At 34.8% G+C, this 25,179-nt stretch overlaps 1 protein-coding gene across 2 annotated transcripts in view; it reads right to left on the bottom strand.

The window, feature by feature from the left end:
* The window catches only part of Fkbp14 (peptidyl-prolyl cis-trans isomerase Fkb14), a 117,653-nt gene that overhangs the window by 9,243 nt on the left and 83,231 nt on the right, over positions 1–25,179 (bottom strand). For both annotated transcript variants that reach the window (XM_012296449.2, XM_003707990.3), the window contains exon 2: positions 4,310–4,473. In XM_012296449.2, coding sequence (XP_012151839.1) covers positions 4,310–4,473 — 164 coding nt within the window. The remainder of the gene's footprint in view (positions 1–4,309; positions 4,474–25,179) is intronic.

Genomic DNA, 25,179 nt, shown 5'->3' with positions numbered 1-25,179 from the left:
GAATTAAAAACTTACCTAGATCTGTTTAATTGTTTAACCGTAAAATTGTTTTCAAGAGTCCGGTAAAACAATCAGGCTCGTTTTCCGTGAAAGATAATAGCGCAGGGCGTTCATTGAACCGCATCGAATTCATTCAGAAACGTTGAAAAAAAAGACTCGGACCAGCACTAACGAGCTTCAACAAATATTCTCGGTACGGCTTAAACGTCGTACCGCAAATATTTTTTACAAAGGAGACGAGTGAACCTGTGTTGGCCGACGGAGAAGTTAATTAACCATAAAACGCATAAACCGCATTTACTTCGCTCCCGTTGCAAAGCCCTCGAACATTGTAACTTCTCGTTACACGTTCTTCCGCAACAAAGGGCCACGGACAGCATTGCGACACAAAGAAATTGTGAATAATTCCTTGTTATCAGAACTTTGCGGTAATCGGACGTGAAAACTTCAGGATATTTCGAATGATTACAGTTATTATTATTCAATAATCGGTTGAAAGGAAATATCAGGCTGGTAAGTAAAATATTGGAACGAATGGAGGAGAGGAGTCACTTGTTCGTATTTGGGGACATTTTGGAAATGTGAAGATTTGGAGATTGGTTGAAGATTATGGGATGTAGGAGTTGGACAGTGTTGGAAATTAGGGACATTGAAATTTGAAAATTTATTGATAAAGGATTTAGGAATATGGGGATATAGAAGTTTGCGGTTTTGTGGATTTCACAATGTGGGAATTGGCGAATGTGGAAATTTGTGAGTATTGGAAATTGGGAACATGGGAATTTTAGAATTTGTGTAATTTGACATGAAACTCTCGAGAATTTGTGAAATTTTGAAAGTGAAAAATTTAGAAACACAGAATCTTCATAACCTCGAAATTAAAGAATTTGAAAACCTAGAAATTTGAGCTTGTGTCACATCCAAAAATAAAACCACTAAATTAATGAAATAATTCTTCTAATTTCGACTTGGCACTAAAAGGACGTGGAAGTAAACAATGGTGCAAATAGAATCGCGAAGAAGTAATGAAGCTAGAAATACAACCAATATCGGAAAGCTGATTATTTTACATGATCGAGCAAGCTTATCCTAGCTCGACCTATTCTTCTCGCAAAACGGAGGGTTTACCAAACAAAACCGGGCACTCCATAAAACGCAGAAACGATTTCGATCGAAGATATATGCATATTCGAGGTGAAGCCGTCGATTTATCCAACGGGAGAGCTTTCACGAAAAAAATGAGCGAACCCGGTTCGCTGTTGATCTAACCGAGTCGTTCGGGGATAGCTGGTGCTCGATTTAATGGTTGACGCTTTATTGGATTTCCGTGCAATTGCATTTTTTAGTCCGATTGCGATACTAACGATCCTTTTTGTATCGATTCAACCGCTGATCTCGTTCGTTCTCCTTCGAGAATAGATGTAATCGTTCGATAATTTGCTTGGGCTAAATATTTATCTCTAACTGTTATTTACTTTTACATTTATTTAATAAATATAGCCGACGTGTTAAATTGCTATGTGTTGTATCACCGTATGATAGATCTTCACGCGTTAGATGAGTGTTAGATTTCCACGCGATAAATTGCCACGCATTGAATTTTATGCACTAGATTTTCAAATGGTAGGTTCTCACGCGTTATATTGCCACGCATTAAATTGCCATATCTCAAATTTTTACTCGTTAGATTTCCACGCGTTAAATTACCAATCATTGCATTGTAATGCATTCAATTTTCACGTGCTAGGTTTCCACGTGTTATATTGCCACGCGTCAAATAGTTAGGCGCTATATTGCCACGCATTATATTGCCATATCTCAAATTTTCACGCGTCAGATTTCTACGCGTTATATTACCATTCGTTGCATTGCAATGCATTAAATTTTCACGTGCTAGGTTTCCACGTGTTATACTGCCACGCGTCAAATAGTCAGACGCTATATTGCCACGCATTGAACTGCCATGTCTCAAATTTTCACGCGTTAGATTTCCACGCGTTAAATTACCACTCATTGCATTGTCATACATTAAATTTTCACGTACTAGGTTTCCACGCGTTATATTGCCACGCGTCAAATAGTCAGACGCTATATTGCCACGCATTATATTGCCATATCTCAAATTTTCACGCGTCAGATTTCTACGCGTTATATTACCACTCATTGCATTGTCATACATTAAATTTTCACGTACTAGGTTTCCACGCGCTATATTGTCACGCGTCCAATTACCACGCGTTAAATTGCCGTGCGTTAAATTTTCATGCATTGCATTATGATACGTTATACCAAGATTTCCACTTTCTATATTGCCACGCGTTAAGTTGCCGAACGTTACATCACCAAGTGCTGAAACGAGTTTTATTGCAAAATTGAAAAAGACAACTTCAAAGCCCAATATCAATTCCAAATATCGCCCATTCTTGTATCCTTGGAGTCGGCAACATGTTGAGAGTCTGCAATACCTTCGTAAAATTGAATGTCAGCAGCCATAATGAAATTGCAATTGTGAATACGAGAAATGTTCTCGATTTGCGAAATTTATTCGAGAAATTGAATATGAAATGAAAGCCTTCTGTTATTGCAAGCTTATTAACTTTGTAGATGTGCTCGTAATTAAAGCACCTACACGCGCCTCGACTACCGTCAAATAGAAAATTTCTGTTAATGTTCCTGTTTGAAATTTTCTGCAAAGTTTTATTAGCGAATGTAATAAATGCGTGTCTGTTATTAAACCGAACTTTCATTTCAACATTTTCCTCTATAATGTTGCATCTGAAATTCGTCGACGAAACTGAACGTCAAACGTAACGAGAGGTTTTTCCATCACCGTGTTATACAAACTTGCGAATAGTGGTTTTAATACTCTATTTCGGGAATGTTTTGCGTTACAATTATTTGAACAAAAGCCCGTCAACGGATTGCGGTTGTTTCTCGGAAAGACAACATTGCTAGAAAGTGTATTCAATCTACAGCGTGTTTTACGGTGAAACTGAATTACAGCTATGGGAAAATGTTTACATTGAATAGAACGACCGCGTAGAAATACGAAAATATTTTCTTTGACTACGGACCAATTCGCTTCGTATTTTTCATTGTTCCACTCGTGCTAATTACTATATCGGTACTATGGAATTTCGCATGGACGAAACTGAAGGTTTCGCTTCATTAATTGCAATTAGCCTGGAACTTTCGTTATTAATTATAAATTCATTTGTAACACATACATTTATTTTAATAATGTTGCGGTTCATTAATCAATTTATCTATAGTTTCATCTTCGCATATTTAAAACGGGTTTTCCCGTGTTATTATGTTAATTCATGTAAATTTATTTGATTTTCTGGTTTCGGAAATGATGCGGAATTAATTATGTGGACAATGATGGATTGCTGATTTCTTAACTCGGGAATATAGAGTTTGAGATACTTTAGTTTTTAAATTTTAGAAGGAGCAAAATTCTGGATTTTTAAATTTTTGGGTTTCCGAATTTCTGGAGTTCTCAATTTTAAAGTTTCCACATTATAAAATTTCGAAATATTCCACTTTTCAATTTTTCAATTTTTCAATTTGTTAATTTGTCAATTTATCAATTTGTCAATTTGTCAATTTTTCAATTTGTCATTTTTTCAATTTTTCAATTTTTCAATTTCTCAATTTTTCAGTTTGTCAATTTTTTAATTTTTCAATTTTCAGTTTGTCAATTTGTTAATTTGTCAATTTGTCAATTTGTCAATTTGTCAATTTGTCATTTTTTTCAATTTTTCAATTTTTCAATTTCTCAATTTTTCAGTTTGTCAATTTTTTAATTTTTCAATTTTCAGTTTGTCAATTTGTCAATTTGTCAATTTTTCAGTTTTCCCATTTTCCCATTTTCACATTTCCAAATTTTTACATTATTAAATTCCCAAAATTACATATTACAGAACACGATAAATATTATTTAACCCATCTTTCATCAGTCCTAAGACCACGCAATCTTCACTTCCATTTCACAACGCGATAAACATCGATTAACCCATTTCCTACAAATCCTAAGAGCATGCAGTTTTATTTCAGGCCATATCTCTCTCCATGATAATATTGACATAAATCGAAACGATAACATAAAATATACCCATTGTTTCCATTCTACACGCCGTATATTTACGCGTTTTATTTATCTACATGTTTTCTCGGCTAGAATTCCGAGTAAAGTTCATTAAACCGACTGCACGCTGGGAAAACTAATTTCTATCCGATAGCACGAGGAAATAATAAGAAACTTCAGAGGCAACGGATAGCAAGAACGTCGAGGAAGGAACTTTACCTCCAGGAATTACGTTTCCGGCTCCTTTCTCTCCGTATCCGAGTTCCGGCGGTATGGTCAACTTCCTTTTTTCGCCCACGCACATATCCACCAATCCCTGGTCCCAGCCTTTAATAACTTGGCCAACTCCCAGCTGGAATGTGAACGGCTGATCTCTGTCCAAACTGTAACAGACAATACATGAAAACGTTTTAAACGCTATTCCATTTCGACAATTTTTTACGATACGATTTTTGGTACAATTAAATGGTTACCATGTTGTCTAGGCAATATTAGAATACTAATGTATATTCTTTCAAAGGTCAGTTAAGTTCAAGTCTGATCGTACTAATAATTCTCAAGCCTTCAATAATTCAGGCAAAAATTAAAAAATTCAAAGTTTTTATTTTTTGAAGCTGAAGATTTGTAGCTTTGGAAGCTATTGGATTTTACAAGATTTAAATTGAACAGATTGGAAATGTGTCATTTTTTAGAGATTCTATATTTGACAATCTTGTCTGGGTCAGTGAAGTTCAAATCTGATTGTAAAAATACTTAATCCTCAAATATTTAACAATTCAGACAAATTTTTCAATTTTTGAAGTTGAACATCTGCAGCTTTGGAAACTATTGGATTTCACAAGATTTAAATTGAACAGATTGGAAATGTGTCATTTTTTAGAGATTCTATATTTGACAATCTTGTCTGGGTCACTGAAGTTCAAATCTGATTGTGAAAATACTTAATCCTCAAATATTTAACAATTCAGACAAATTTTTCAATTTTTGAAGTTGAACATCTGCAGCTTTGGAAACTATTGGATTTCACAAGATTTAAATTGAACAGATTGGAAATGTGTCATTTTTTAGAGATTCTATATTTGACAATCTTGTCTGGGTCACTGAAGTTCAAATCTGATTGTGAAAATATTTAATCCTCAAACACTTAACAATTCAGACAAATTTTTCTATTTTTGAAATTGATCAAATTTGTAAATACCTAAATTTGCTTATAAAAATTTGTAACAATCACATTCCTAAAATCCACCAAATAAAAATAATCTAATACCAGCCCCGTATTTGTAGCAACAACAGTAATTTAAAAGAAGAGAAATCGTATAAATCTTCATAACAGCATGAAACGCTGTACCCGCGTAGCATTTCAATGTCTTCCAGTCCAGAAAGCACGACTCGGCTCTATTATCGATATTTTTCGTGAAAAAGGACGCATGGCGGAAGTGTCAATCTATCGGAGTCTCGAAAAATCGGGTGCACGTTATGCCAGTCGATCGTTTCGTGCGTGTCGGCAACGAAAATTGACAAGTTCATCGGCTGACTGACATTCGAAGATGGCGGGGGTAAAATGGACGCGGGAGAATTCCCAGAGAAGCGGACTTTGAGAAGACAGAACGTGATAGCTTGACACGATTTTATACACGTAGAAAATATAAAAGGATTCTACTTGTTTTGATGTACTCTTTGTTAATTTATTGGGAGTTTGAGAAATTATTTACAAATATGGGAATTTTGGGATTTTGGGAATAAAAGGTTTGGGAGTTTAGGTAATAGTGGACTTAGGAGGTTGAAAATTTAGAAAATTTGACGCTGGGAAATTTGGGAATTTTTAGATTTAAGGATTTAGGGATTTGGGAAAAAATGGGATTTCGGGAAATGGGATTTGGGATTTGGAGAATTGGGGTTTGAGGATTTGTAGATTAGAAAATTTGGAAATTGGGTATTTGAGAATTAGGAGATTTGGAATTTGAGGGTCTAGGAATTTGGGGAATTGGGGATTTCAAAATTTGATGTATTAGAGAATTGGGAAATTGAGAATGTAGGAATTTGAGAAATTGATAATTTGGAAATTTGGAATTTGAGAAATTGATAGTTTGGAAATTTGGAATTTGAGAAATTGATAATTTGGAAATTTGGAATTTGAGAAATTGATAATTTGGAAATTTGGGACTTGAGAAATTAATAATTTGGAAATTTTGAATTTGAGAAATTAATCATTTGGAAATTTGGGATTTGAGAATTTAGAAACTAAAATGTACAAAAGTGAATTAAACGTCCATCAAAAAATATTAACTAAAACAAACGAAAGTAAATTAAATCTCGTCAACCAAAAAATGTTGAATAAAACGAACAAAATTAAATTAAATTCCGTCAACCAAAATATGTTAAAATGTCCGAATCTAAATTAAACTTCGTCAACTAAAAAATATAAGGTAGAAGAAGGTATAACGTAGGTGAACAAAGTCGAAGCTAAAAAGTGTTCAGGGCAGGGTGCAGACACGTTCTCGGACTCGTTTGAGGCGTCCCGACGCGCGTCGCTACCGCTTACTCAGAGTGCTGGTACGACCCGGGGCGCACACGCGAATACGGATAGAGTTCCGAGTGCAACGAGTAACTATGCCATGGCGCACGAAGAATCTCAAGCAGAATTTCACGTTGATATGCAGGTATGTTTCTACTAGCCCCCTGTATCTACGAGCTTGCACGTAATTTCACGTCCTTTCGACCCTTCATCGCCTATTTCTCTTGTTCTCTCTCCTCTGTCTTGTTTATTCTAATCGTAAAAAAGCTACAAATGTACCCGTTACACGAGTGGTTAAACTGCACGGGGACTTGGAAATAACCAACCGTAAATATTTATGTTAACATATTACTGTATATTTTCCTCTAAAATTCTGCAATGTTTTGCAAATGTTTTTGTATTTTGTAGGAACAGGTTATTTGTTGCAGGTGTATATGTACATTCTTTTAATGTATTTGTAAGAAATGTGTTGGAACATTAGTATTTTATTATATTAGAGTTTGAGTATTAAATGTAGGTGCATTGTAACATGTTTGTTACGAGGAATATGTAAGGTTATGTTTTACTATAGCAAAATTTACGTACATGTATATACGGTATTTTAATGTATTTGCTATAAAGAATGCGATGAAAAATTATTCTTTTATTATAGACGTATTTATACATTAAATACAAGTATTTTATCATAGTATATTTTTTTTTAAGAACATGGTGAGAGGTTATGTTTTACTATAGCAAGTTTGAAGTACATATATGTATGATATATTAATGTATTTTCTACAAAGAATGTGTTGAAAATGACTCTTTTATTATAGACGTATTTATACATTAAATACAAGTATTTTATCATAGCATATTTTTTTAGAACATGGTGAGAGGTTATGTTTTACTATAGCAAGTTTCAAGTACATGTATGTACGATATATTAATGTATTTTCTACAAAGAATGTGTTAAAAATTATTCTTTTATTATACATGCAAGTGTTTATACATTAAATACAGGTATATTATAATAGCATATTTTATCTGAAAATATGGAAAAAGTTGTTTTACTATGACAATATTTATCTGTTCATATAAAATGGTTTTCTTGAAAACCACCTTGAAAAGTTCATAATAAGCTTCCAGAAACTTGCACAATTTTAATTATTGATTTAAAGTAGTGAAAGTTACAAACATTTGTGCTAACACTAAAAATAATCAAGGATACTACAAATGCATTTAACAGAAGAAAGTCCAGTAATTTTCGAAGAACCAGAGTTTCCAGCGACTCCTATTTTGCTTCCATTTACGTCGAAAGGTCGTGGCTGCAGTCATTAGTCAAGAATAATTGAAGTACCCTAAATTACATAACGAGCACCTCTGTGCTGATCTCGGCGAAATCATGAAAATGCAAACAGATCTTTATCGATTGTTGAAACTTTGCACTGTGTACGATCTACAAAAACTCTTTCTTCGTTCGCCGCTTAAATTACTAAGCAATCGAAACTGTGATTGTCGGGTTTAGCTGACTACTGCACCAAACTTCTTAATAAAAGTGTCAATAAAGATTGAAGTGGAAGTATAAAAGCACGATTATATCTCTGGCCTTTAATTCTGAAACAAGTTTCTGAAGATCCGGACCATTCCGGTCTGGTGAAATCGAATTGAAATGAAGTTCAAGTTACTTGGAGGAATTAAACGGATTATTTGAAGAAGATTGAACGAAAATATAAGAAGATCAGATTTGCGTCGTCTGGGATTAAGTTTATCGTTTAATTGCATAGAGTACCTGAAGAGGACTTAAAATTTTGAAAGGGACTTTTGTATGGAGAGTGCAATAAATATAGATTCAATAATCAATATTTTGGGAAAATTATTGACTGTAATTTTTAGAAATAATTTTATGCAAGTTTCGAAAGGTGTCTGGACATATAACTTCAACAACGTTAATTAATTTTAATAAATATTATTATAACATTAATTATGACATCTTATCATATTTTCTCTCATTTTGTATATATTTTACATTCTTTTTAAATACACTATAAATTGTTGTAACGTCATATAACCTAAATATTAAACATCATGTTAAAAATAAAACTAAATTTACTACCTGCAACACCTCCAGTTATTGCAAATCTTATTTCAAGTTTCCAAGAACTCACTTCAAGAATAGGTCACGTAAGACTTTATTAAAAATCCTGAACAACGTGGAGGTAAAAACTTTTTACGCTTTATTCGAACATCACCGAAGACAGTAAAAAATTCTTCTTCATAGTTGATCTAATATCTACTGGATTTTGTTAGCGACGCTGATTATCCTTGCAGTAAAAGAGTTCCTCATCTGCAAAAGTGATAACTTCGCGGAAGGGTTCACAAACTTTATAAAAATATTAATCAACTCAGGATAGTTAACTCCTATACAAAGCAATTATTTTGTTCACATTCAAACTGTATAAAAAATTACTTCGTCTATTGAGGTTCTATGCTCCCTTTAAATAAAACAAATTTATCCAAACATTAATTTCTTTCTACCAATTTTAAGATTTGTGTGAGAAAATGTTTACTAATTGTCTCAGATAGGACAATTATTATTTGTCATTGTCAGACTATATTATTTAAAAAAGAAAATCAGAGAACCTTCAGTGAATTCAGATAACAATTGACGAGGGTAAAAATGTCTGAACATCAACTGACTCGTCCAACAAGATAAAATGTGTGACTCCGGTAAGGGTAATAATATACAAATCGATTCACAGGTGTTCAATGAAGCGTGGGCCGACTTTTGTGCAGCTGATCGCACGCATGATCGATAGGCGAGGAATTCGCGAAAGTGTCGTGGTCTTCTGTTAGCGGATCGAACGTCGTTTACTTTGCACAGAGAAAAATGGATGACAGGAGAAGAGGATACCTCGATCAAAGGAAACTCGAGATCGACCGACTTTGCCGCCAAAAGTTTACCTTTAGCATCGGCGAGAGCTGAGCGTCTGAAAGGAGAATCTAAGAGAAAGGAGACCGCTTGAAATATTACTGAATTGCTCTCTCGTGAAACACGAATTTCAATGGACGGATCTTGAGATTCACGTTTTTCAAGATTTACTGGAACAACAGGAACGGCACGGTTCGACGTTAATGGAAAAAATGAAGCTATGCTGAAATTGTTTCTTAAGATCTTTTTAATTCTCGACTGCAATGTAATAGGTTGCTTGAGAGGTTGGATTGTTGCAGAAATACTTTAATATAGGTCACTTTTATATGTAATTGTGGTATTCTTTTGTTATAGGTTATGTTGGTCCTTAAGGAACTTATAGGTTATATTGAGATTTCGAAATTCAGAATTCTCCAACATAGAAATTCTGAAATTCTCGATCATCAAGTTTAGAAATGTACAAAAGTTAAAATTTTGTCTTCACATTCAGAAATTTTGAAATTTTCAAATTTAAGAATGTAAAAATTTCTTAATGCATACTACAACCATATCCACCATATTACTGCCATACTACCATCTCTAAATATCACGAGAAATAATTGTTAACAACAAAAGATAATTAGAATATAAAATAATGACACTAACTGACCATTTCCCCAAATGGTTGTCCATCGAGTTTAACGAGAACCCATCGAGGCGGGGTACGTAAAAGGTAGAAAAAGACGGTAGAAAATTTAAATCGTGAATTAATCGATCATCTCGACGGAAAATTTTCCGCTCGTTACGCTTTATCGACGTTTCTCGTTTGCGTGGACGAACGAAGAAGCGGGACGCGACGTTCCGACCGAATGCCGAATAATTGGAACTTCGTTAGTGTGTAATTCCATCCGCAGTGTTTAAGTGCCGTCCTATTAAACTGGGTCCGATATTGCGTCGCTGTTCTTACGCATGAAGAAACAAATTATGCACTCGAGATGCAGTCGGTCGGAATCCTTGCGACGCAACTCGTTACTTGGCTGCCTCGCGATGCTGGGCGCACAGAGTAATGTGACCCAAGTTTCCAGCATAATTACATTGCGAAAGGGTAATTACACCGTGACGCGTGAAGAATTTCAGGTTTCATATACTTTACTGCCGTCTACACTGAATTGATGCAAAGACACTTTAAATACATTTTATAAATTATTTTTTATGAAACATTTTGTGTGAACTCTTGGCTGTTGAGATAGGATCAAGTTTATCCTTATATTATTTATTTTTTCGCTATTGGCGTCTGCTGTATAGCGAGACACTGGTGAATAGATTGATGCAAAGAAAATTTAAATACATTTTATAAATTATAATTTTTATGAAACACTTTCTGTAAACTGACTCTTGGTTGTTGAATTAGGATCAAGTTTATTTTTATATTATTTATTTTTTTAATACTATTGGTGTCTGCTGTGTAGTGAGACACTAGTGAATAGATTGATGCAAAGAAAATTTAAGTATATTTTATAAACTATAATTTTTATGAAACACTTTCTGTAAACTGACTCTTGGTTGTTGAATTAGGATCAAGTTTATTCTTATATTATTTATTTTTTTAATACTGTAGGTGTCTTCTGTGTAGTGAGACACTGGTGAATAGATTGATGCAAAGAAAATTTAAATACATTTTATAAATTATAATTTTAATGAAACACTTTCTATAAACTGACTCTTGGTTGTTGAATTAGGATCAAGTTTATTTTTATATTATTTATTTTTTTAATACTATTGGTGTCTGCTGTGTAGTGAGACACTAGTGAATAGATTGATGCAAAGAAAATTTAAATACATTTTATAAATTATAATTTTTATGAAACACTTTCTATAAACTGACTCTTGGTTGTTGAATTAGGATCAAGTTTATTCTTATATTATTTATTTTTTTAATACTGTAGGTGTCTTCTGTGCAGTGAGACACTGGTGAATAGATTGATGCAAAGAAAATTTAAATACATTTTATAAATTATATTTTCTGTGAGTTCACCCTTGGTTGTCAAATTAGCACCCCCTGCAGAAATTTTAATTTTGAAACTGTAATATTAAAGGATGATTAAATGAAGGCTCTTAATGGTTAATATAAGATTCTGATTACTTAAATAATTGTACGTTAAATTGATAGAAGAGAGTTGTTCATAAAATTCTATTAAATAACCTTCCATCCACAAAATTAGGAATCCTGAATGCAGTTATCATCTTATCTGAACCATTAATATTAAAAGAAAATTTAAAATATCTCTTAATACGAGTACTGTAGTGTAACAAAATCGTCACCAGAAATAATTAAAATATCCGAAAGAATTGCAGTGAACTCGAAAATTGCTGATAACGAGTTTAAACGCTAAGCTGCAATTTAATTTAAATGACGTTCATTAAGTCCGTTTTAATTTTGAAACAACGAACAAATTTATCACTACGAATCACTTTTATATGCAAATGAATGTTATGCTTTCGACGAGACGTTATAGAAAATCGATACATTACCTCGATAACGCAAATTAATTATATTTTCAAAAAATCACACGTTCTTTATCGTAGGTTCTGTTCAATAAAACGTTGAATAGCAAAAATGCTTCTCATTCCATTTCTCATTATGTAAGCGTTATTAAATCCGTTCTTATTCAGGAAAATTTTCCTTTGTTCGTGTTAATGCGATGTTAATTAAGCGTGCTAATAACATTTGGCGGAACATTCTGCTTTACCAAAATTACGGCGCACGGTAATGCAAAAAAGTTCAGCGAATGTTGCAGAATTATGTTTATATTTTGTTGCCTCGTTAACAATTTTAATGAAACCTCGCGCAAATATAACTTTATCCGGTCAGGAGTTTAGCGGAATATGGAAATTATTCGGGTGAATACTTTATTTTAACAGTTATACTTTTATCAAATCAATTGTACTTTCTCAGCTATCTCTGACGTTTTTCCATCAGGTTACGTAAGGTTTTTGTCCCTTTTTCTGACGTAAGAGGATTTGGATTTTATGGTAAAACAGGGTAAGTTACATTTCAGATCGTCCCTTCTGTTTTAAAATTTTCGCGTTAAATTGATAAGACGTTCAAATAGTGATTTATGAGACATTTAAAAATAACGACTTGTAAGAGGAGGACGTTTGGAAATATCTTACAAGCTGAGAGACATTTATAATTAATAATTCGAAGAAATTTAACCTCCTCTGTAACCTAACGTCCTCTGAATATGACGCCATACTTGCGTAAAAGGTTAGGTCAAATAAAATGCATCTCAAGAAAATTATAAGTATCATTTTCAATGTCCCTTACAAAATACATCTGTCATAAAATCAATAAATATAAAGATTTATAAAATCCATGCACCTACTGTTATTTTTTTCAATATTTACCGATGGTTGTGTAAACTTTTTATATTTTTCGAATAAATGGTTTTTGCGTAAAAATGATTAAAAGCTAAAAAATTGTATCTCAAATAACCAACCACACTGGTATGGATATCTACCTGATTCTGAAAGTGCCGGTGAAAAAACTTGTGAAAATACTGCATCATAAAATAACGTTTCCACCGACAGGTCCGATGAAAGATTCAAAGATAAATTGTTCAAAATATTTAGACTTGAAAATCTGTGACTTTGAATATTTATGAAAGTGGAAATTTAGTGACAAAAAATTTGAAAATTATCGAAATTCCAAATTTGAAAATTTCATGTTTTAAATCCCTAATTTGTCAAATTCCAAACTCGCAAAATTTCACAACTCAAATCCCTAATTTCCCAAATCCCAAGCTCTCAAAATTCCTATCTTTCAAAATTCCAATCTCTCAAAATTCCAATCTCTCAAAATTCCAATCTCTCAAAATTCCAATCTCTCAAAATTCCAATCTCTCAAAATTCCAATCTCTCAAAACCCCAATCTCTCAAAATTCCAAACACTCAAAATTCCAATCTCTCAAAATCCCAATCTTTCAAAATTCCAATCTCTCAAAATTCCAAACACTCAAAATTCCAATCTCTCAAAATCCCAATCTTTCAAAATTCCAATCTCTCAAAATTCCAAACACTCAAAATTCCAATCTCTCAAAATCCCAATCTTTCAAAATTCCAATCTCTCAAAATTCCAATCTCTCAAAACCCCAATCTCCCAAAATTCCAAACACTCAAAATTCCAATCTCTCAAAATCCCTATCTCTCAAAATTCCAATCTCTCAAAATTCCAATCTCTCAAAATTTCAATCCCTCAAAATTCCAATCTCTCAAAATCCCAATCTTTCAAAATTCCAATCTCTCAAAACCCCAATCTTTCAAAATTCCAAACACTAAAAATTTCACATCTCAAATCTCCATTTTCTCAAATTCCCAATATCCCAAATCCCAACCTCTCAAAATTTCAAACTTCAACCCCCCAACTTCCCAAAACCCACCTCACAAAATTCCTAAACTCCCCCAAAATTTTTCCCCGCAACGCAAAACGCTGCTTCATTTTCAACGAGGCAATTTCCTCCGAGCATGATCATGTTGTTGACGATGTAATAAACATCAGTCGCCATCAGTTTCCGCTACTTCCAGAACGGAAGCTAGTTCAGGAGATTGACCAATGGACGCCACAGATTGAAGTACTACGACCGTTTAATTATTTCATTAACAGGTAACGTTTTACGATCTCTGGAGCAGACCTGGCCACCGCCGCTTTATTACCATCCTCTCGTAATTGCTAGCTTTTACTATCGTGACAGAGGTTCGACGTCTGGCAACGTGATGATTGCACTGATCTCGTTAGTCTTCTATGCGTTTTACACGGTGATTCTACGAAATACGCTTGGCTGCGTTTAATTGAACTGGCATGAAAAAGGAAAATTCTACGAGTGACTGCGTATAATTTCTTTTAAAATATTGCTCGTTCTTTAAATAAGGCGTTGAACCGTTCAGTGGAACCTTCAGAATTTTTCTTTCGTAATGAAGCAATTCGTAAAATTAATTTGGGACAGTAATTATAAAATATACATTCTGATCGATTATGTGTAGGTTCGAAATTAGCCAGGTTTCACGACATCAAAAAATCTATTGAAGTAAATTTTGTGTATATTTCAGTTTATAAGTGTGTACAATTATTTAAAACTGATGTGTATATTAATACACGTTTTAAATTAATGTATGATAAATTTTGGCCGAAAGTGATTTTCCTTTTCAGGTAAACAGATTTGTGAAATATTTGTATATCAAATCGTGAAATGTTTTATTTGTAAATAAATTTAAGTATAATTTTTTATACTTGAATTTAAGTATATTCTTTAGTATTTATATGTTCGTTTGAAATGTGTAAGATAGAAGAAATGAAGAATAATTTAGGCAATTAAGAGTGGTTGATCGTCACCGTGCAAAGTATTTAATCGCATTTGTTCGAAGCATGAATAACCTGTTCAAACCTTTCAATGCAATCAAGCAATTATGCGAATCCTCCGAATGAAAACGGATAATCCATAGACGAGTATACTCGGTTAACGCGCAGCCTGAACCGAGAATAAAGAAAATAATGAAGCCGGGGAAGAAAAGGGTATGGCGAGCGACAATGCGATCTCGCAGAAAAGAGAAAGTCACAATAGAGAAAAAGAAGAGGGCGAAAGAGTACAATGAGACACGGAAGAAGAGGAGAAACCGCAACGGAACCGTGGAAACGGGGAAGTGCGTTCCAATGGAGCAAATATCATGAAACTAATTCCTTTTACGATCCTTTCAATCACGAACGAAATGAAAGAGACAGAGAACAACCGAACCAGACGAAATAAATGACTGTATCGATAATCGTACAGCTGAAAATGGTAAACGGTGTAAGTGGTACAAGGGAACACTTTTTATACAAGTAAAAAAGGTATCCCCTGTTTATTTTAGTATTCGGGTGCATTTTCTGTTTGAATTTTATGCTTCTTCGATATTCGCTATCTTTATGGAGAGAAAAAAATTATATTGGATTGGTTCATTTTCTTGTGCGGTGGAATCCTATTATATTACCGGGGAAACAATTATAAAAAATGTAAAAGATTAAATTTATTAAGTAGTAGGACAAAAACTTGTTATATTGATCAGAACGAAATTGCAAAAAATGTATCGGATCAGTACATTTGTAAGTACATTACATGCAGTGGAATCTTGTTATATTGCCAGAAACGAGAATATAGAAACGAACAATTAATGGAGTTAGTAATATGAAGATTAAGTTGAAGTTGATAGATCTGTCTTGTTATTATCAAAATTTAACATTTGCGAATCAAACGCGAGATATGATAATATATGGCGATATAGCAAGTTGTAATCTAATGCTCACGATACAACGCGTGGAAATTCAATATGCACTCTTGCAACTCGTGGCGATGTAATAGGTCAAAAACTATCGTGTACAGATAATCTATTGGGTGGCCATATAACGCGAGGAAATCTAGTGCGTCGTAATCTAACACATGGTAATATATTATGTGACGATATAACGCGTGGAAATGTAACAAATAGTGATGCATCGCGTGGAAATTTAATGAGTAGTAAAATAACGCGTGGTGATATAACGCGTGGCGATATAACGCGTGGCGATATAACGCGTGGCGATATAACGCGTGGTGATATAACGCGTGGCGATATAACGCGTGGCGATATAATACTTGGCGATATAACGCGTGGCGATATAACACTTGGCGATATAACGCGTGGCGATATAACGCGTGGCGATATAATACTTGGCGATATAACGCGTGGCGATATAACACTTGGCGATATAACGCGTGGCGATATAACGCGTGGCGATATAACACATGGCGATATAACACTTGGCGATATAATGCATGTCAATGTTGCAACGCGTGGAAATCCAACGCATGGCGATATAACACTTGGCGATATAATGCATGTCAATGTTGCAAAGCGTGGAAATCTAACGCATGGTAGAATAATATGTGGCGATATAACGCGTGGCTATATAACACATGGCGATATAACACATGGTAATATACCTTGCGACGATATATTACTTGGAAATTTAATACACAGCGTTACAACGTACAATAAAATAACGTATATCAATGCAACGTCCGGCTATATAACGCGAGCCAAGCACTGAATGACAATAAAATGCGAGAAAATTGAATTCAGTCATATTTTCCGTGAAAATCATATTCTTCATAATCAAAAACAAATCGATTCACATTTTTCTTCCACTTACGTCGTCAACCATCACAACGACTCAATTACGCGATTGTTTATTTGCCCGAATCATACCATGACAATACAAAGTTGTGTGATTAAAAATCGGTCAGCATATTCGTATCAGCCAGATACGAAGAGTAATTGGAATTTTATACAAACATACAATTTAATTCATATTGTAGAATCATTGCTTCCTGGCAAACAGCGCGCGCGTTGTATTGTCATTCATTGAAATGGAAAAAAAGGGCGAAGAGAATGAAACATTCAACGAGTGGTATGATGAAAAATTGAAAATGTTTTAATTGCTGTTAAAAGCTTTTTGTCTATTGATTGCTCTTGCGAGATCGAGTGTAATTGAAACCTCGTAAATTATGTGCATGATTGCATTTACCTGTCAAGTTTAAAAATGAACGCCGATATATCGAAAATAGTCGACACACTGTTCCTTCGATACTCTCTATCGACATTCGTTAATTACGAGATAGGACACTTCGAAAGTTCGTTCAAGAATATAGGAGTACTCGACAAAACTTTGATCGAAATGTTTATTTTATTATTTTTAAAAATAGTATAATGAATGTAGAGCTTTCGTTACTTTTTATCGTTGTATTTCATTACTTCATTAGTTTATACTGATAGGAATTTAGGGATGTAAAAATATTGGGATATCTGGCTGAAAGGATATAGAGATAGAGAGACATGGAAGTATAAAGATTTGGGGAATTGAGAATTTGGGACTTTCGAGATTTGAAAATTTAGGAAATTGATAATGTTGAATTTAGGGATTAGGGATTTGGCAACATAGAAAATAGGGGACACAAGAATTTAGGAATGTAGAAATTTGGGATATTGGGATTTGGAGATATAGAGACATGGAAATATAGGGATTTAGGGAATTGAGGATTGAGAAACTTAAGGAACCTAAACTTTTGGAAATCTGATAATTTACAAACATGAAAATTTCTAAATTCCGAAATATAATATTCAAGATACAATATCCTCTTCTCCCAAGATGAAAGACAAATGCTCCCCAACACTCCTAACACAAAGCAAGCGAACATTGCACCCGAGTGTACATAAAAAAGGAACATCCCCGTACATGTACCAGCACAGTAACAAGCGGAAACGGATAACGCCGAGAAAGAAGGGCATCTCTTCGAAGCACGCTCGCGAGCCACGAATTATACGGGTTCGAGTTTCATCAGTCAAGGACGAAGGGATGGAAAAAAGGAGGAAGATAGAAAAAGGTGAGCCACGTCCAAAGACCTGACGTGCGGCGAATGAACATCCTTCTTTGCCAGTCGCTGGACCAGGACGAAGAAGCGGGTTGCATCGAGCCACGGGGGAACACGAAAGAAGAAGAAGAAGACGAGGAAGAAGAATCGAAAGAAGAGTAAGCGAGAAGGAGAAACAATTGCTCTGGGACGGCTGACCATGGGGGGATAAAAAATTCTAAGATCAACCCCTCGACGAGGTCCTTCGTTCTGCCTCGAATATCCTTTACGTATGGCCCGTTGCGGTTGGATGGAGGAAACTTTTCTGCGTATCGTAGTACGCTCTTTAAATATTCAAACGAAACTTTCGCTAGCACCTGCTATATACGGGATATTGCCAGTTTACGAAGCCCTCCACCTCCCGATACGCCGTTCGGGTCCTGGGAGACGCTTCGCGTTTTTCAGCGGAACCTGAAAAGTTTCCAAGCGGAAACTGCTTTACTCCGCCACGTGGAAACGCCGTGTGTCAAGGAGATCGAGTCGTCACGCGAGTTTGATTACATTAATGTTAATAATAAATACGCTGTCGACGAGTTTACACGCCTCGTAATGAAACCGAGGGTGGACTTTTCAAGAGAAATATCGCGATGGGGCGCGGTTAAATTGCTGTTACCGACTGGATTAAATATTTATGAGATTTTTATTGCTGGATCAATCGATGATATTCGATTCAATTGTACTGAATTTACTAAATGATGTTAAGTTATGAACAATGTAGTTTTGATCGGTTAGAAGCAACAGTTATGGGAAAGTAATAAAATGCTCAGGAATTTAGAATTGTTTGGTGGAAACAGCTTTGACAATTCTATACATGTTTTAGACTGCTGTAAACTTTTATACTTTGTAATTTTACGTCTTTAAATATGTACATGTATAAATGTTTCAATGTATCAATTTCTAAATGTCTCAATATCTCAGTGTCTCAATATTTAAACGCCTAAATATTTGAATGACTAAATGTCTTAATATTTAAACGTCTCAATGTCTCAATGTCTCAATGTTTCAATGTTTCAATGTTTCAAGGTCTTAATGTCTAAATGTCTCAATGGTTCAATGGCTCAATGTCTCAATATCTGAATGTCTAAATGTCTCAATGTCTCAATGTCTTAATGTCTCAATGTCTCAATATCTCAATGTCTCAATGTCACAATGTCTCAATGTCTTAATGTCTAAATGTCTCAATGTCTCAATATCACAATGTCTAAATGTTTAAATGTCTAAATATCTAAAAGTCTAAATGTCTAAATGTCTCAACATCTCAATATCTAAATGTCTATATGACTAAATGTAAAAATGTTTAGAAGTCTAAATCTCCAAAACCGAAGAATCTCGTACCTAGTCTAAAGCACCTCACAAGTCAGTCGAATAATCGTCGAACAACAATCTCTCTCTGAATCGTGAGAACGCAATACGAGAAATATGGCAAAAAAAAGTGTGTCAAAAAGAAAGTTCGTTGTTTGTAGCGTACAACCCTCGCGTGTCAAATAGAACCACCGCGTCGTTAACGATGAATATGGCGGGCTTTTAAGAACGTCAATGCGCTCGACCTAATTCTCATTTTATTCACCGTAAACCCGTTGTTTTCCCCGCTTAATTAGAACCGTTTGAGTCTGCGAATGACATCGACAAGATTAACGGTGCACCCTCTGTTTATGGTAGGGTGCCACTCATCCGATACGCCTCTAAATGAAAAGATATCGGACGCGTCGTTCGGATAAATTTATCTCCGTTTTTTATGTTCCCCTATACTGCATGATACTCTTTTGTTACCTTTTTCGTTCTTTATTATTCTACTGTTCATCGTTCATACAAACAATTAATTGCGCATCGATCAATGAATATTTATTGAAAAGGAGGTGGATGTCAGGTTTTGTTACTTTCAATACAATTCATTGCTTTTCATTTGCTGTTGATTTATTGCGATACCTGTTTTCCATTATTGACACGTTGTCTGAATGAATACGTTATAGGTGTAATTATTTTAAATATGTCCATTTCGTAATTTCCGTTCCTGGTTTATTTTATCATTTATAGATAACGTGGGATAAAATCTTCATATCTAATCTTACAATTTTATTTTTTAGTTGCTTACTTAATTTTGTTACTTCACGAGAATTTTAACGATACATAACCTCTAATGGCGTCGTCATATGAGGACATAACATATGGTATGCCAAATGCTTGATGTATCCAAATTCGATAAAATTTATTATTTGCAAACGTCCTTATATTAATATCGGAGTCTTCATTCTATTTCTAATATTGGAGTTATTTTATTTAACTGGTGAATCAGAATTTAATTTAAAAACGGCAAGGTGAGGAATATTTTTCCAGAAATAAATAATTCGTGACCGAAAATATTAAACAGCTCTGTCGTTCGAAGCGAAAATAATAAATGGGGTTCGCTGTTGCCGATGTATACATCAAACAAGAAAGTATCTGACACGAAAGTACGATGAATTTATTCGCGTTTTAATGTCTTCGTAGTCACGTTATTCGCGTCGTTTCTTCGTTCGTTCAGCGCACGTTCATCGATAATAACTCATGCGATATGCGTCAGAAGGGAGACTGGAAATAAATAAGGGAATATGCAAATACGATTTGTTTCCATTCGAGAAACTTGCTTGTTGTTTTAACAGATTCAACTGTATATTTAATCGCATTTGCGAACACGAGTTCTGAACGTTGTGTACACATGTAGATTGGTAAGAATTAATATCTATCTCTTAATATACTTCTTTTTATTTTGAGAAGATAGGGTTACGAAATTCTGTGATGAAGGGAAGTATTTGTAGGGTTATGAATTTGAAAATTGGAGAATTTGGGGAGTTTCGGGATTTAGAAGTTTGAGAACGTAGGAAACAGAAATTTGTAACTTTAGAAATTTGGAGATTTGCCAATTTAGGTTTGGAAAATTTGGAGATTGAAGAATTTAAAAATTCGGAAACTTGGGAATTAAGAACTGTTGATATTTGGAAACTTAAGATTTTGTACATTGACAAATTTACAAATTAAAAGAATTTGAGAATTAAGTAATTTTGATATGAAAAAATTTGACATTATATAAATTGACAAGTTTGGAAATTAAAGAAATGAAAATTGAAAAACGTTGAGAATTTAGTTGCCTCAAATCTCCAAATTAAAAAATTTCACAAAACATTTTCGAATTAAGTCCACCACACCCTTATTCCCTCTCGTAATTTCACAATATACAGCTTACTGACTATTTGATGCCACTAAATTATGCCAACGTTCGATGCACCAAAATCGTTCATTTAATATGCAACAAGGTGATACTAACTCGAAGTTCACGTATGGAAAGGGTTAGCAATGGGTCTGCTTAACGTGCACCAGATGACGCAGATTCGCGTTAATTATTCAGCTTTATTTCGTTACACTTCCATCCCCCGTGGCTGCTTTCGAAGCTTTTAAAATTTCGTGCTCGTTCTCACGGTAATTGACGACCGGCTGAAATGCAATTTCTACGTGTCGCATAAACACGCTCGGTGGAGGCTGCTCCACTTTTACAAGCGTTCAATTTTCATTCGTATTTCGATCTCTCGACGAATGCTGTTTGAAAATAATTTATACCAAGGGGCGGGATCGGGCCACGTTCGAGATGGAAGTGATTCGTAAAATGTGTATAATAATTTTAAAATCAGCACAGGTAATGAGGAATAACTACTCTATGCTTACCTTTTTGATACAATTTAATATTTGGGTATGAATTTATTTTTAGCGCGAATTTAATGATCTAATACTTCTGTCTGTAATGTTGAAATTTTATTTTTAAGATTGAGGTGATTTTCAATTTTGATATATTTGTGATGGTCTTCTTTACTTAGCTTATTTTGTTCTTAATATTATTCACTGTGTTGTTTGGTTCTAATTTTTTGACTGATATTGTGATTTTATCAGTTGATGCATTTCTTACTGATTTAAATGAAATTTCGATCACGATACCAATAGTTAAAAATCAATAAGTAGTAATATTTATTGTGTTACATCACCATTCAGATCAATGATCTTTTCTAAGGACTACACTATTCCATAACAGCACCATCTAAATCAATAATCCTTCCTAAGAATTAAAATATACCATAACATCATTATTCAGACAACCCTTCGAATTTTCCACTTCGTTAAAGCATGATTAGCTCCAAAATAAAGTCCACAAAATCACCTCCAAAGCCAATAAAAATATCGAAAGACCCATAAAAAAGAGATTCTTCAAGGTTTAAAAAAATTGCAAAGATACGAAGGCACTTTATCCCGGGATTGAAAAAAAAATGCGAACGAACGGGATCGAACACTTGCCCCGGTTTCCAGCCAATCTATCATACACTCGAGGACAATGGAAAATCCACCTGGGTCGTTTTGGCTGATCCGCTCACACACACACGTACACACTCGCGCACTTATATGGAGGGCTAAGAGTAGGTGGTTGGAACCTCGTGAGAGAAACGAGCTTTTACCTCGAAACACACTGAAGGCTGTTTATGAAAAGCTCGAACCTTCCAGTCACCGTCCCATGAATATACCGTGGGCAGCATAGATGTTTGTAGCATGCTTTCGATACGTAAGAGCATCGAAAGGGTGCCGCATACGTAGACACGGGGCTGGCAGGAGGAATAAATTTAAATATCGCTGCAGACTCTTTGATATGTTAACAGGGAATAGTCGAAGGCGGCCAAAGGCTGGACCGAGGAAACGAAATTCTTTCATAGTGATTTTTCTTTATTTCTTTCGCTTCTAGCCTCTGAACCATCCATCCCTAGTCGTAACTTTATTTCTATTTTCTTCCTCCGTTTGTGCATTCCCGTCCGTTCTACCTGTTTCCTTCGATACCTTAGTAGGTATCGTATTATTATTCGTATTCTGCAGGAAGATGAAAGTAAATTGAAAAAATGTACGCTTCGCTCGTTCTTTTCGTTCATTGTGCGCTTAAGGTAAACGACGCCTTCAAAGTTGATTGACTTTGGACGGAATTTTTTCCTGCGGAAACTTCTCTGGAATTTTGTTAATTTTTTTATGGTAATTCAGATGATAATTTGAAAGGTTGTGAACTTTTATGAGGGTCCAAGAAAATTGGGAACGTGGAAATTGGAGAATGTGTTTGTGAATTTTTAGACTTCTTTGGATTTGAAGTTTTAGAGATTTGTGAGATTTAGGGACTTTATTCAACACGACACTTTGAAATTCGAAGGTTTACAAATTCAGGAACATGAATATACGAAAATTTACGAATTCGAACATTTAAAAATTAAAAACCGCAAAATCTTGACCCTTAAAAAATTTAAAAGCAGATTTAAATCGTAGAAACAATAAAAGAAGGTGCTGATAAATTTTCAAGTTCGCGTCGTTATCTCGAAGGAAACGCAGCCGAGCGTTCGTATGCATAATACCAGTCATAAGAAACAGGAACGAGATAAAGAATTACACTCGCAGATACGGTTTTTCTTCCCAGAATGCCCATTATCTTTTCATCGAACATTCATCTACGTCATTGATCCGTATCATTTCTGTCATTCATTCCTCGTCCGTTTCCTTTCTCTGTCCACGGTTTTGCACACTTCTTTGGCCACATTCGTCACGCAGAGTACGATTTATATCCTCTGTGCGTGTACGCGCGAGTCTATGCAAATACCATATCGCGGAGGAACTCGACTCCTTCGCTGTCTTGTCCCCCTTTGCTCTCGCTTTCCAACGTTTCTATGGCTTTGTATAACATTACCTCAGCCTTCTATTCCGCTACGTGGACCGGAAGTCCGCCGGTTTTTCATTGAAAAATTAATGGCCGCCAAGCGTGTAGCTTGGTCTTGTAATTCAAATTCAAGGCATAATAAATTCATTGTTTCGTCGACGTTTAAATTTGTCCGCGTGTTGGTAGATCCTTCTTTCCCACCGTGTTTTCTTTTTTCAGACAACAACCAACGGAGAGAAAATATCATTTTTTACAGTCAGTTTGAATAGCTGCTTTCAAGAGATTTTGCAACCGCGTTGCAGAATTATTTCAACGGGGTAAGATCCGTTTTTTGCGTCTTTGTAACTTTACTGTGACTGCACGTCTAATTGAAAGTACCTTTAAGCTACTTATGAGAGTGTTGTTTCAGTAGTATAACAGTTGCATTCACCGATACTCCGGCTTAGAGTTGCTGTTAACTGCGTTCGACTATTCATAACAAGTTTTTCCTTCTGCTCGAACTCATTACTGCTCTCGAACTCGTGGTGTAAATACTTTATACTGTATATAATAAAAAACGATCATTAACTCCGTTAACACTTTCTGTGTTGTGCTGATTTGTCTTGTTGATGTTTCAGAAACATTGCATTTTACAGACATCACTTTTTCAAGATTAATATTGGTGGATGGTTATGTAAGATTGATTATTGGAATGGTTTGAAGCTTTTAATTGTGTTAAATATTTTAAATGTTTTTATATTTAGTTGTCATGAAAATATAATCGAAGTATAATAAGATTTCTGTAGGCGAACATTGGTGTTCATTTAAACTACATGACTCATCATCAAAGTCCTGATAGCAGCAAGTTTGTGATCATTCGTCAGCTACTTTTATTTTTAGTTTAAATGTAGAATTGTTACAATTTAAAAGTTCTTCTATCCATAAATTGATAGACTAAATAATCAGTCTCTCCTGAGACTTCATTTGAATTTCTTTGCAGATACTTGCAGTAAAAAGAAACAGATCGACTAAAATTGTCGCACGGGATCAACGATCGTAAACTACAATGCCCCGTTAATTTATGTTAATCGAGAACTAGGAGAGGTTTCTTTTCATCCCGATTGAAAGGAAGCAACGATTGCCTCGAAGGAAACGATCCTTTCGAGATCAATGCAAACGTTCCGGCTTCCTTTAAAGCTCTTTAACTCGCAAGAAGTCGCCCGTAGCTTCTTAAGGAAAAACATTCGTCAATATTTCCGAGTGTCTGCCTCAAAGGGAAGCAATTCCCGAAGAAGTTCATCCCTCAGGAACGATGAAGAAATCTGTTCTCGCGATGTAATATTCAGAGAGAACGTCCGTAAACAACGTCGAGATTCGATTAAAAAACTGCAACGATTATCGTCCGAGCTGAAACATTAATGGAAAAGTTGGCGAAGTAAGGAGAAGGTGAAACGGCGAAAAGATCGAAAACCGATGTGACACGTTGCGAACGTGAAATAGAGTGAAGGGTGGGGACTAACT

The sequence above is a fragment of the Megachile rotundata genome, chromosome 5 (assembly GCF_050947335.1).
Source record: "Megachile rotundata isolate GNS110a chromosome 5, iyMegRotu1, whole genome shotgun sequence".
In the NCBI taxonomy this organism is placed as follows: Eukaryota; Metazoa; Arthropoda; class Insecta; order Hymenoptera; family Megachilidae; genus Megachile; species Megachile rotundata.
This window is presented reverse-complemented; position numbering and strand designations above follow the sequence as displayed.